At 35.8% G+C, this 12,933-nt stretch overlaps 1 protein-coding gene across 1 annotated transcript in view; it reads left to right on the top strand.

Moving 5' to 3' along the window:
- The window catches only part of LOC126214861 (calexcitin-2-like), a 425,189-nt gene extending 412,567 nt beyond the window's left edge, over positions 1 to 12,622 (top strand). The window contains exon 7 of the mRNA XM_049941498.1: positions 11,908 to 12,622. Within this exon, the coding sequence (XP_049797455.1) occupies positions 11,908 to 12,024 (117 nt within the window). The 3' untranslated portion in view covers positions 12,025 to 12,622. The remainder of the gene's footprint in view (positions 1 to 11,907) is intronic.
- The last annotated feature ends 311 nt before the right edge of the window (positions 12,623 to 12,933 follow it).

Raw genomic sequence — 12,933 nt, 5'->3', positions numbered from 1 at the left:
TCAATTGGCATTCACAAAAACACTTCAAGCTACAATCACCTTCCCTATACACTCGACCATTCAAAAACTCACTTTTAATCCTATCTTGTTCAGATTCTGACCAAAACTTATTTAAGAACTTTCTCTCAAATTCATCATATGACATGGTAGAATTTACATTCTGATTGGGCCATAAGATTTCTTCTCCATCCAAAAATCACTTAACAAATTTAATTTTAACATTGTCTGTCATGTCATTACTAAACTTATCCTGACGATGCTGTAAAAAATCAACAGGATGCAATTTTCCATCTCCTGGAAAGCATTTTAAAGGTATGCCACCCCCTACGCAGTTAAAATTGCTACGAAAATTTCTTTGGGCTACACCCTCTTGTAATTCTACAACTTTCTTACTTAAATCTACAACATTATTTTTACATAAATCTATTTTTCATCACACTTTAGACCTACATTACTTATTTGATTGGAAATGTCTATAAGCTTTTAGCTCAGAGTTCCTTTTGTAAGCTTCTACTTTTTCTTCTAAGATTCTCCTAGTCTGAACAACCTCTACTTAGTTTAGAATTTTCTACTCCTACGTGTTTATCTAGTTTTTTGAATCTTTCCTCATTTTTGGACAACTCTTGTGTGAAATTAGTTTCTAATACATCAACCCGTTCCTCCACTGCTCCTACACGAGCATTGAGTTCACCCTCCCCTGTCTCAAAAGTAATTTTTAGTGCTGCCAAACCCTCCTGGATTTCCCTTATCTGATTAGTATTTTCAGTAACAGTAGTCTTTAATTCTGCCATTTGTTCACTGAATTCCTGACTCAGCTGTAGACCTTGCTGACCAATATCTTGCCTAATCTGTCCCATTTGTTCCTTCGCTTCTTTCAGATGCTGCATTAACAACCCTCTCCATCAAAACCTCGATCACTGATACTTTATCCTAGGTCCAAAGTGTTTTCCATTTGGTTCACCACCTACACACTTTTTATCAGCCATAGTAAAAAAAAAAAAAAAAACTTCCCACACAAATGTTCGTCACTTTCACAAAAACAGTAATTAAGAAAATAAACTGTTGCTTATATGAATTCCAGCAGCGCAGTCTGAGAATTTGGTCCATTATCATCAGGTAGTGATATTCGACAGATGATTTGCGATCTTCCCACAGCAGACAATGATTTTTTTTTTCTTCAGTTTTACTGTAGACTGTCGCCTCAAATAATTATCTGGACAAAAGCTGTCATCGTTTCTCTCTTCTACTGGTTTCTTACATAGCCTGAAACAATCACTCATTAAACACACTTCCAATTTCAGTCATCAAATCCCAGCTCAACTCCACCAATTATAACAATACTACATTCTTCTTGATCATTGCTTAAAATTACTTAACTTTTTCCTGGAGTTCATTTTGATGGAAGAACATAAATTTGAAACTTCTCATTATTAATTGACAACAGAACTGCATTCTCAACACATTTAAACAAAGCACTTCACAGACATCGCTGATCACTTTGACAAACAGACTCTCAAGCAGACTCAACATCAACGCAACAACTGACTGACTGACTCACAGCCTCGCTGCTTTCCCTTGTATAGAATTTTAACAATTGCTCACAAAACATTCCATTATTAATTTTGTATAATTTCAGTGTTGCAATTAAAATTTACAAAACTTAAAGAAACTGATGTTACAGCCAAATAAGGTATAAAATACAATATTTGAATAACAATCTTTTCTAGTAATATCTTTAGTTTTCCATAAAAAAATCATTCTGAACTTTAATTACAATAATGTCTCTCATATTATTTTAGTTACGTAATTAATTACAGTTTGGATTTGATTACTAACATGTAATGGTATTACAAATCTTGTGTTTTATCCGACTGCATATGAGAAAGTTACAAATAAAGCCTCAAATTCTGAAATTCCAAAACTGTGAGTTGTAAACAAGTGGAGAGTTAAGTAGAAATGTAATTACAAGGACTATTAATTGCAGAGGAAGACATAAAAATAAATACCAAACGAAAATATATCGCTTGCTAATAACTTTCAAGCCGTTTCTCAAGATGATTAGGTTCTTTGTGTTAATTCGTTACTCGATTGTAATTACGGTAAGTAGAGGCGCCAGACACGTATGCCAACACTTCCACAGCATCTTAATATTTTCTGCAAAATATTTATCCCTTTAATTTCTTTATTATACATTCAATCCAGCATTTGTACGTAATTGTGTTAATGACTACAATCTCTCGATAATGATGACAACGCACGATCTTCTAGAACATCTCATACAACTTCACAATGAATACCAAGTTTATCAAATATGACAGAATGATGTATATAAAGACATACGTACAAGGCCTTAGGAAGCACTGAATTGTCCGATAACTATCCAGATGCATAAAAAATAAAATTAAAAAAAGGTGGTATCAGACATTTCTTATGAATTTTGGGGGAGGCTGTATCGTTACAAGGTCTTGTGGTTACAGTGCTAGACTCTAGCTGTGGAGGTTTGGGGTTCAGTCTTGGGTAGGAGCAGGAATTATTCTTCATCTTTCACCTTCTTGTTGGAGCTGAATCCTGTCAAATGTGTTTTCAACTTAGAAAACAGGTTGTGTGTCAAGTTTGGACTACAGATGACATTCCATTCGGCCTTTTCCAGTTTGACAGATGGCGGGTAGACAAGAATACTTACACCGCCTCTCAGTATTCATTCTTTTCCAGTTCTGAATTGCCCATATGAGGTTTTTCAGTGTTTCACAGGACCTGTCAGTGTCTGTTATCGTGCCAGTGGCATAAAGTCAGCTGACAATATCCCATTTTGATCCCGAAACACAGTTGCCACAAATTTATTGGCCGACTCTGTTTCGTCTTCATGGCTCGGGTGAAGGAGAATGCTGCCACCCTCATGTTGTCATTTGAACTCACATGTGAAATGCAGTTATGTTCTTCACCCTTGAGAATTCAGTCCAAAAATATAAGATGGACTCCCTGCTGGGAGCAATCTGATATTTGGTAAACAAGAGTATTTGACAGTCATGATTGCTTGTTGTCATATTTTTATTTTTATTTAATTTCCATAATGACCAGTTTTGACAGAGTGTAGTTGTCATCTTCGGATCTACAATGAAGCAGAAGAAAACATTATTACTAGAATCCACACAACTGTACAGCCAGTATATTGCAGGAAAACAACATAATAATCAGGTATGGTGGTACTCTTTACATACATTTTGGAATAAGTCACACAAATGTGATGAGAGCACACTTCATTTACAAAACAAAGGTACTACATTAGTTTGCAGAATACATAAAACAGAGTAAATAAACAGTACATGGCACCAACAGTGTGCCCTGGAGTGGAGGCAAGTTCATAAATGGACCAGTTATAGTTACTGCATAGCAGCAAAGACTGAGTGAGCAAGCAGCAAAAGTGTCATTGGACGGTTACACACTAGGTCCACAGGTGGCATAAGTGAGCCGTTACACGGATTATTAAATATTTTTTGAAACACAAAATTGTACTCGCTAGATGCACTGATGAAGGAATATTTATTATATAATGGAAACTTATGTAATGCCTCAAGTGAAAACAATGACAGCATTTAAATAATATCACAACACACAGTAAAAACTGTCAGTTCAAACCTGAATAGGCAAAACATTTAGACTGTACACAACTATATTTATAGCTTGTTTGTAAAGGCAGATAAAGTAACTTTTCAAAGTTGACACTACTTACAGGTATAGCCACTAACAAGATCATCCACACGAATTTACTGACACTTTGTCACACAGACATTCAAATTGTATGTCAGCAACAGACAGAATACCATAGGAGTACACCTCTGACATGCCAATATACACTTTGGATAAAGGGATGCATTTTTTTTAATATTGTGGAAAAATAAATTTAATAATGAAAAAAAAAAAAAAAGAAAGAAAGAACATTACAATATGCTCAGAATGCCAGCTGTTAGTGTAAAGCACCTATGGACAGGATATCACAGATGTCTTATTGTGACAAATGGCCTATCAAATATAAAAAGAACATACTTTGAAAGTAGTATAAAAGGTAGGCTGAAAATTTTCGTACATCAGTTTTTTAGGTATTGTATACACACAATTATTTAAGACTGTGTGCAACTTTGGCTTACCGGAGGACGCAAAATACGGATGTACTTATTTAAGAAAATCAGGTATAGGGGTGTGCCTCCCTGGATAAACAAACACAGGAGACAGGTAATGGTAGCCTGGCTGAAAAAACCATGTAAATACCACAGTAAGCAGCAGTAATGAAAAATGTGATAGTCTTCTCGTGTTTTCTGTCACAATATTAGCCACTAGTAGATAAATGATTATAAGTGCATTTCCCTATTGTGGGTGATTTGCTAGAGCTTACCCATAGTGTACTTAGTGATGTACTCCAATGTGTTACCATGTTACGATGTATTTCATTTTTTTTATTCTGCTACTTACTGCTGTATTTTAATATGCAGTGCACCTACATGGTTTTTCCAGCCTAGTATAACCAGGCTAATGTTACCTGGCTCTTGTGTTTATCCAGGAGATGGGGGGGGGGGGGGAGGGGGGGGGGAGCAAACTCCTATATCTGATTTTCTTAAATAAGCACATCCGTATTTTGCTTCCTCTTGTAAGTGAAAGTTGCAGCCCTGCACCTGATAGTCTCAAACAATTGTATGTATGTAATACTTATAAAACTAATGTCTGAAAATGTCCAGCCTACCTTTTATACTACTTTCTAAGTAAGTTCCTATCCATAGGTGCCTCACACTAGCAGCTGACAGTGTAGGGCTACGTCTGTATTTATTGTCACCTTTGAAAATTAATTTATCTGCATTTATAAACGAGCTGTAAATGTATCAGCGTACAATCTTAAGTGTTTCAGTGATTCAGGTTTGAAATGACAGTTTTTGGCACATGTTGGGACATCATTTAAATGCTCTTGGTTATTTTGATAGGTAGTTTGATAGGTAGTTTTTCCGCGATATAATAACCATTTCTATGTCAATGTATCTGGTAATTACAACTGTTTGTTTTAAAGAGTAATTAATAATTGATATAATGGCTCACTTACACCACCTGTTGACCGAGCGTGTAACTACTCTCGACACTTGTGCTGCACGCCCACTCGGTCTTTTCCGGTTCGCAGTGGATGTAATGGATCCGTCTACAAGCGAGCCTCTCCTCCGGGGCAACTGTTGGAGCTACGGACTTTTTATTTTCTCTGTTTTACATATTTGGCAGGCCAATATGACACCTTTGTTTTATAAGTGGGGTATGATCTCATTACCGTTGTATGACCCATTCACAGTAATATCATTTCCAGAGGGTGTATAAAAAAAGTATTGCGAGATCTGGTTATTACGTTGTTCTCCCTCAGTATTCCAGTTGTACAGTTGTGTGGGTCGTCACAGTAAAGTTTTCTCTCGGTCCATTGTAGATCTGAAGATGACACCTAGACACTGTCAAAACTGGTCATTGCAGAAATAAAATAAAAATGTCAGACAATATTGGCTGCCAAATTTTCTTATGAATCCAAAAATTTTGTCCTTTTTGTCTGCAAAGTGGCAAAGAAATTTGAGGGAAGAATAAACTTGTCATTTGTTGTCTTCTGTAAATGTTTCCATTAAAATCTTGACAAATTTGGCTCTGGAAATCCAAAGGAAAACACAGAGATCGTTCAGGGCAATCTGCTGACCGGTACACAGGGTTTACTCAAAGTCTGCCACTGACTTTTAGGAGACTGGCAGTCTCCCAATTCTTTGTTCATTGCAAATTTCAGTATGACCAGCTGTAAACTCTCTGCACCACTTGTGAACATTTTAGACACCTGTGCACAATCCCCCATACAATTCTGTCAATTGGCAGTGAATTTCAGTCAGTTCAACACCTTTTGAGTTCAAGAACAAAATAACTGTACAAACTTCACACACGGTGTTTGCATCCAGCTGGATGCTCCGTTCTCTGCAAATGCCAATCCGAGACTGAGCATCTCGGCAAGGTGCTCACACACTCGTCTAAGAGAAGCGAAACACCAGTCGAAACAGTGTCGCGCGCAGTCACACTGATAGTTTCTTCGTGTCCCCGACACTCTGCAGGCATTTCTTTTAGGATTACCCTCAAACAAATGCCTTCTCAGGAATTTTCTGTCGCGTGTGCACGTGTGTGAGCTGGCTCAGATGGGGGCTTCATTAACTGCCGTGAAGGCTTCGGCATTTGTGTCACAAAAGTGTTGACGAATTTTTCTCGATCAGTTCTGTATCGCGTATACTTTATTTTACTTTTAATGAGGAAGTTATGATTTACATTAACACACAAGAAAGAGAAATAAAATTTCGAGATATAAGTGAGACTCAAAACCACATCAAATATTTTTGGCAAGTCCTGAGTAAAATAAGAAAAATTTAAGTGGTAAAGGTAACCGCTAGGGAGGTTCACGTTTTTCGAGTTTGAATTTTTCTTTGTGTTACCGCTCTCGTTGGTTCGACTGTAAAAAACGAAACAAAAATAGTTGTGTGCACTTTGGACTCGACAGTAAATTGAAAATCGGTGCACTTTGGTTCCTGATTTGATACTAAATAACTGAAATGTTTTAAGTAGCAGTTTGGCTTTTCAGTTTCCCCTTTTTCTTTTTATCTCAAAACAGTTTCAGTCTCTCTGACCTGGCTGCTCTTTCTTCATCAATTACAATGTTTTGCTTTGATTTAAATATTTTTAGATTAAGTCTCATGTTTCTGTTCCTAGTAATTATCTTTCCTTTTCTGTTTTCAGTTTGTTGTGTTGTTATACTTAACACTTCTAAATCATCCTGGACCTCTTTGAAACTGTTATTCCTGGTTTTATTGTTCCAAAAGTAGTTGGAGATTTGCTTCACTAGCCTCATTTATCGTAATTCCGATGTATGTCAGGAAAAGACGAGACTCGTTTTTCACACTGTACCTGTTACTGGCTCACTTTCACGATGCACACTTCACTGGGCAGCAGTCTCCATTGTCCATCTATCTGGTGTGTTTTGGTAATGATTTTTGTGACATATCTTCTGTCTACCTTCTATAGTATATCTGATGTATTGTATTGTATTTATTGGTCCAGTAAATCTTACATGTACAGTACAGCACATCAGATATTGGACAGGTCAAAGTATATCTTACAATTAAAACACTTTAGAAACTAGGTAATTATGTTCACAAAATTTTACAGCACGTCATATACTGGGCAAGTCAATGTGTAAGTTATAATTAAACCACATTAGAAACTTGAAGTTTACAACTGAATACATGTATAAGCCAATATTAACGATTACAGTATTTGCATGATCCTCACTTAAGCTCTAAGGATTTTTGAGGAACTCTTGTACACTATGAATTGACATGTACACTAGAGAATTACATTCACAGAATTTTACTTCATATACTGGGCAAGTCGGTATACAACTTATACTTGAACCCCATTAGAAACTTGAGAATTACATCTGAATGTGTTTATAGGCCAGTATTAATGGTTACAGTATTTGCATGATCATCACTTAGACTCTCGAGGATTTTGGAGGAACTCTTCCACGCTATAAAAGCAATGTGTCAACAGATATTCTTTTAATGCTGCTTTAAAAAATTTTACATCAGTCTTTACTTTAATTTCTTTTGGCAATTTATTGTAGATAATTTTTCCATGGTGTAATGTTCCTTTTTGGCACAAACTGGTTTTTGTATGGAGTACATGAAAGTCAGTTTTCTGTCTTGTATTATGATGATGAACATTTTCATTTTTGGGGAGGATACTAGGATTTGTTATTGTATATTTCTTTATAAACATTTTACTTTCAAATAGGAAAATACATGGAAGGGGAAGAATCCCCATCCTTTTAAATAATGGTCTACATGGTTTGTTCCTTTTTATTCCAGCCATGATTCTCACTATTCTTTTTTGCATCCTGAAGAGTTTTAGGCAGGATGGCGAGTTACCCCAGAAAGTGATCCCATATTTTAGGACAGAATGTATATTAGAATAGTAGACAGTCCCTATGACAGCAGTTTTCTAGCACTCTCATTAAATAACACATGGTACTCAGCTTCTTTAATATGTTGTCAATGTGAGTTTCCCATCTAAGATTATCCTGTAGCCACAACCCAGAAATTTTGTATTAGGCACACATTCAATATCTGTGTCTGACATCTGAATTCTTATATCCTCTTCAGTGTTTCTCTTGACATTATGAAAATTTAATGCTACTGTTTTACTTTTATTTATTATTAGTTTGTTTTGGCTCAACCAGTTTACAACATTTGTTAATGCCTCAGACAGTCTTGTCTGTAGTATCTCTGCAGTCTCCCCGCTGACTAATATGCTTGTGTCATCTGCAAACTGGATAGTGCTATGGTACTGGTTGGTTGATGTTAGGTAATTTATATATATCAAAAATAGGATGGGGCCCAGTACCGAGCCCTGCGGTACTCCATATTTTACTGCTTTATAATCAGAATAGTATCTTGTTGATTTATTTTCTTTGTGAAAATGTATTTCTACTACTTGCTTGCAGTCAGTAAGATATGATCTAAGCCAGTTGTTAGGCATAACTCTGATACCAATTCTTTCAAGCTTCTGCAGCAATAGGGTGTGGTCTATGATGTCGAAAGCCTTAGACAGATCGAGGCATATGCCAGTTACTTTTTGTCCACTATCAATTTTTTCGAGTACTTCACCCAGAAATTCATATATTGCTGTTTCTGTTGATCGGCCTTTCCGGAAGCCGTGTTGGGTTGTGGATAATATTTTGCATTTTTCTAGAAAATCTAGCAACCTCTTATGAAAAATTTTTTCTAGTGTTTTCGAAAATGTAGGTAGCAAGGCAATAGGTCTATAATTGGCTATGTCTTCTTTCTTATCCTTTTTGAACAGTGGTTTCAGTTTCACTGTCTTTAAGCAGGAAGGAAAGACTCCATTTGTTAATGAACTGTTGAAAATGTGGGCTAATGGTATTGCAATGAGGTCACCCACATTTTTAATGGCATAATCTGGAATCTCATCCACACCTGTTGAAAATTTTGTTTTTAACTCTCTAATTGATAGTATAATTTTCTTAGGGTTGGTTGGAGTAAGAAATAGGGAGTTGCAGTTTCTATTTTGATTTGATGGTGTTGTAGCAGGATTTTTATTTGAAGATTTTATGTCAGAGAGTAATTTTTCACTAATATTTGCAAAGTATGTATTAGAAGCATTGACTACTTCTTCTGGATTTGTAATTTTTTTGCCATCTTGGATTACCTGGAGATATACATTTTGGGAGGTCTCATTTCCTACTTGTTCTCTGACTATCTTCCACATGGCTTTCATTTTGTTCCTGGCCATTTTTATATGTTGATCATTTGTTGTTTTTTTTTAGCTTCTTTTATGACTTTGTGAAGCACGCTCTTATAATTCTTGAAATAGACCAGAAATTCTTCTGTAACATTTTGTGTTTTTGAGATTTCATAAAGTCTCCTCTTTTCAGCACATGATATTTTAATGTCTTTTGTCAGCCATGTAACATTTCTTTTTCTAGTTTTTAATGTTTGGTTTTTAACTGGAAAAGAAATATTGAAATAATGGGAGAATATTTCCATGAACATGTCAAACTTTTTACATGTGTCCTCATAGTTGTCTATATCATTCCATGTTTCTTTTTTTAGTAAGTAGCTGAAGTGTTCTAGGTTGTGCTTTCTAAAATTGCTACCTTTTCTTGTCATTTGTTGTTCAGTATTTCCTGCAGTCTCTACTGGAAATTCAATAAACTGTGCATAATGATCACTGAAACCTGTATTCATATTTCCAGATTTGTATAAATATTTATCTGTATTTATTAGTATCTGATCTATAGATTTGGTTACTCTGGTGGGGGATTTGGTAGTTGTATGTATATTGTAGGTTTTTAATAAGGCCTCAAGGTTTAATCTGTCTTTTGAGTTCTTGTTGAAATCTATATTAAAGTCACCACCTATGATGGTTGTTTTACTATCTATTTTTATACTGTTAAGTGCCTTCTCAAGATTTTAAATGAAAGTAGTTATGTTTCCATCTGGGCTTCTATATATGCAAATAACAATTATATTTAAATTTGTCAGTTGTGTAGCAGAAATTTCGAAGTTTTGCTCTTCCCCTAGCTAGTTAGTGAACTTTAAATTATCGTGTTTGACGTCCTCTCTAACATATATGCATGTTCCTCCATGCATGGAGGTTTTCCTACAAAAAAAAAAAAAAAAAAAAAAGATGAAAGGGTAAAGCCCTCTATCCTTGTGTGATGTAACATATTTTCTGATAACCAGTGCTCACTAACACATATAACTGACACTTCTTTTAGTTCATCTAATAACAATATTTCTATCTCATAAACTTTATTTGATAAGGACTGTACATTTTGGTGCAGGAGCATAAATTTCGGCGATGACTTATTTACTAGGTTGTTTTGGCCTACCTTATGTTCGACAGCTGCACATGACATATCATTTTTAACACTTTTACAATTGAAGTTTTCTTTCCAGAGCGATGTTTTAGAAGATGAAATCAACATTTCTCTGGAATCACTTGCCATAAAAAACATTGTGGTTCTTTCCTGTTTCATGTTGGACGAGTTGACTTGTAGTGTGATGTCGTTTCTGCTGTAATTTTTGGAGTTGTAATTTGAGGAACTGCAACTAGGCTAGATGGGGATCCTTTTCTTGCCACTTCAACACTTCCTGAAGTCATTGGAGTAATATGCTCTTCATTTAAAATTGGTGATTCCATTGCTGCTGCTGCTGCTACAATTGGAGGCTGCACTAAGCCTGGCTGATTTCGGTTTGATTGTTGCTGATGTGGTGTCCAACTTAAATAATTTTCGTTTGCATATTTCGCTTCACGATACTACAGAGAAACAGTGTTTGAATTTGGCATTCGTTGAAATAGGTTTATCTTTGGAGGATGGCCCGGTGTTTCTTTGTGCTTGTTTCACATTCGTTTCTCTGCTCTCTGTCGAGGTTTTCTCATTTGAGTTCCAGGTTGTGATTCCACTGTATTATGTGAACTTATTTACACCCTTGATTTGTTTGTTATTGTTCAGTCAAATAGCTGGTGTTACAACTTTGTAAGTTAGCATCTTATTTTTAATTCAATTTGCAATCCAATGTTTGTCACTACTTTCTCAAGTTCAGCCTCCTCCTCATTACTTGCAAGTAGTGCAAGATCCTCTGTGAATGCTATCTAATTAAGTTTAGTTTTTTTTCCAGTCTTGATGTTTGGTTGACAATTTTTGTTCCATTCTTGTACGACTCTTTCCAAAGTGCAGTTAAATGGTGCTGCTGAGAGTTCAACCCCTGTAAGAGGCCAGCATGGATTTTGAATGGTTCAAACGATTCACTCTTAAATTTAACATCTGGTATTCTACAGATGATTCCAATGATGTTTCGGAGGTTTTGGTGTAGACCAGATTCCTTAAGGATCATCAGCAATGAGTCAGATATTTTCTATACATGTTTGGTAATTCTGCTTATTACTTATAAGCTTCCAACCCTCTATTGTTTTCATGTTACATCCGTGAATTTTCTAACAGCCTGTCTTTCACATATCTCCATTCTGCCGAGCTTATAGTTTATTGTTAAGCACTCACATGCATATAAATAAACCATTCTTGCCATTGTGGTACAGTGTTTTATTTTTGTATTCTGTAAATGCATTTCGCGTTGTATATATTTTCATTAAATTGTGCTCTCTCTCTCTATTTTACTACGTCTCATGTCTATTGTAAATCATTATTTATTAGGTCATTTTACATTTATTTATATATTCTTTTTATTCTTATTTTTTATTCTGTTTTATCTTGAATGCGATTTTGATCATACAGAAATAGGAATGACACTGAAAGCTGCACCTGTCTGTCTCTTACAGAATCAAAGTGTGCAGGTGACACCACAAGTCTTTGAGAAGCTGTGGAGGGAATTCTTCTCCTCAACAGACCCGGAAGCTCCGGGAAACTTCATCTTTGGCAAAACTTCATTCGATTAGGCTTTTCCGAGAAGACGGAGAGGGGAAGAGGGGGAAATCGCGATGGTGGAGGGATTAGAAAACGAGACATACAGAAATGGCATTCTCTTACAGATATGCACAGGTGAAGGTCCATTAATTCAGTGTCGTGCGTTACTGCTTTGCTATCTGTGTCGTCAGGGAGAGTAACGGTACGTACACGTACGTACTGTTGCGAGACAGGAAACCTGGTCGACTGTCTCCTCCACTCATCTGTGGCCCCAAATTTTGTGTTAAATTTCTCTCCGGGCAATAAAAAGGAAAATCCCTGTATAAGCAGATTGCTGGTATATACATATACTTACGAATATATATAAAGTATTGCTATTGTTTTCATCCTATTATCAAAGTAATGTTCTGCATGCATGATAAGCACACACTATGTTAACTTTGTCTGGACCTGTCACGTAACTCTTCTTTAAGCTCCTCTATTAAAATGATGTGTATGCTTACAAACATTACAGATAACTATTTTATATAATGTAAGAAACTGGTGCAGATTGTATACCACTCCATTTATTGAACAATAATTTGTATTTATCTGACATATTGAAAAGAAATAAATGGCTTTGCCAAACAAGTATTGTTTCAATTACTGACAAAATAACACACGAATCAAGTGTCACGTGCAGTAACAAAAGGTACCACACTGAACAGTTCACAAAGCAATACGGATGCCTTCGAATCCGTCTTGTGATTTACCCCTCATTTTCCTGTTGTCCAGTGATATTTTTAAGGTTGCCTGGTAGATGGCCACCTCTATTTTTAAATTATATTATTACTTTACTTCATAAATTAGTTACAGCTCAAGTAATACAGAGACGTTATTCTGTACGAAGAATTGATTAAAAACAATATTGCTAACTGGCACAGCTTGTGAAACTACAGGGA

The sequence above is a fragment of the Schistocerca nitens genome, chromosome 12, assembly GCF_023898315.1.
Source record: "Schistocerca nitens isolate TAMUIC-IGC-003100 chromosome 12, iqSchNite1.1, whole genome shotgun sequence".
In the NCBI taxonomy this organism is placed as follows: domain Eukaryota; kingdom Metazoa; phylum Arthropoda; class Insecta; order Orthoptera; family Acrididae; genus Schistocerca; species Schistocerca nitens.
Note: the sequence above shows the minus strand (reverse complement) of the source record. Positions and strands in the feature narration are given on the sequence as shown.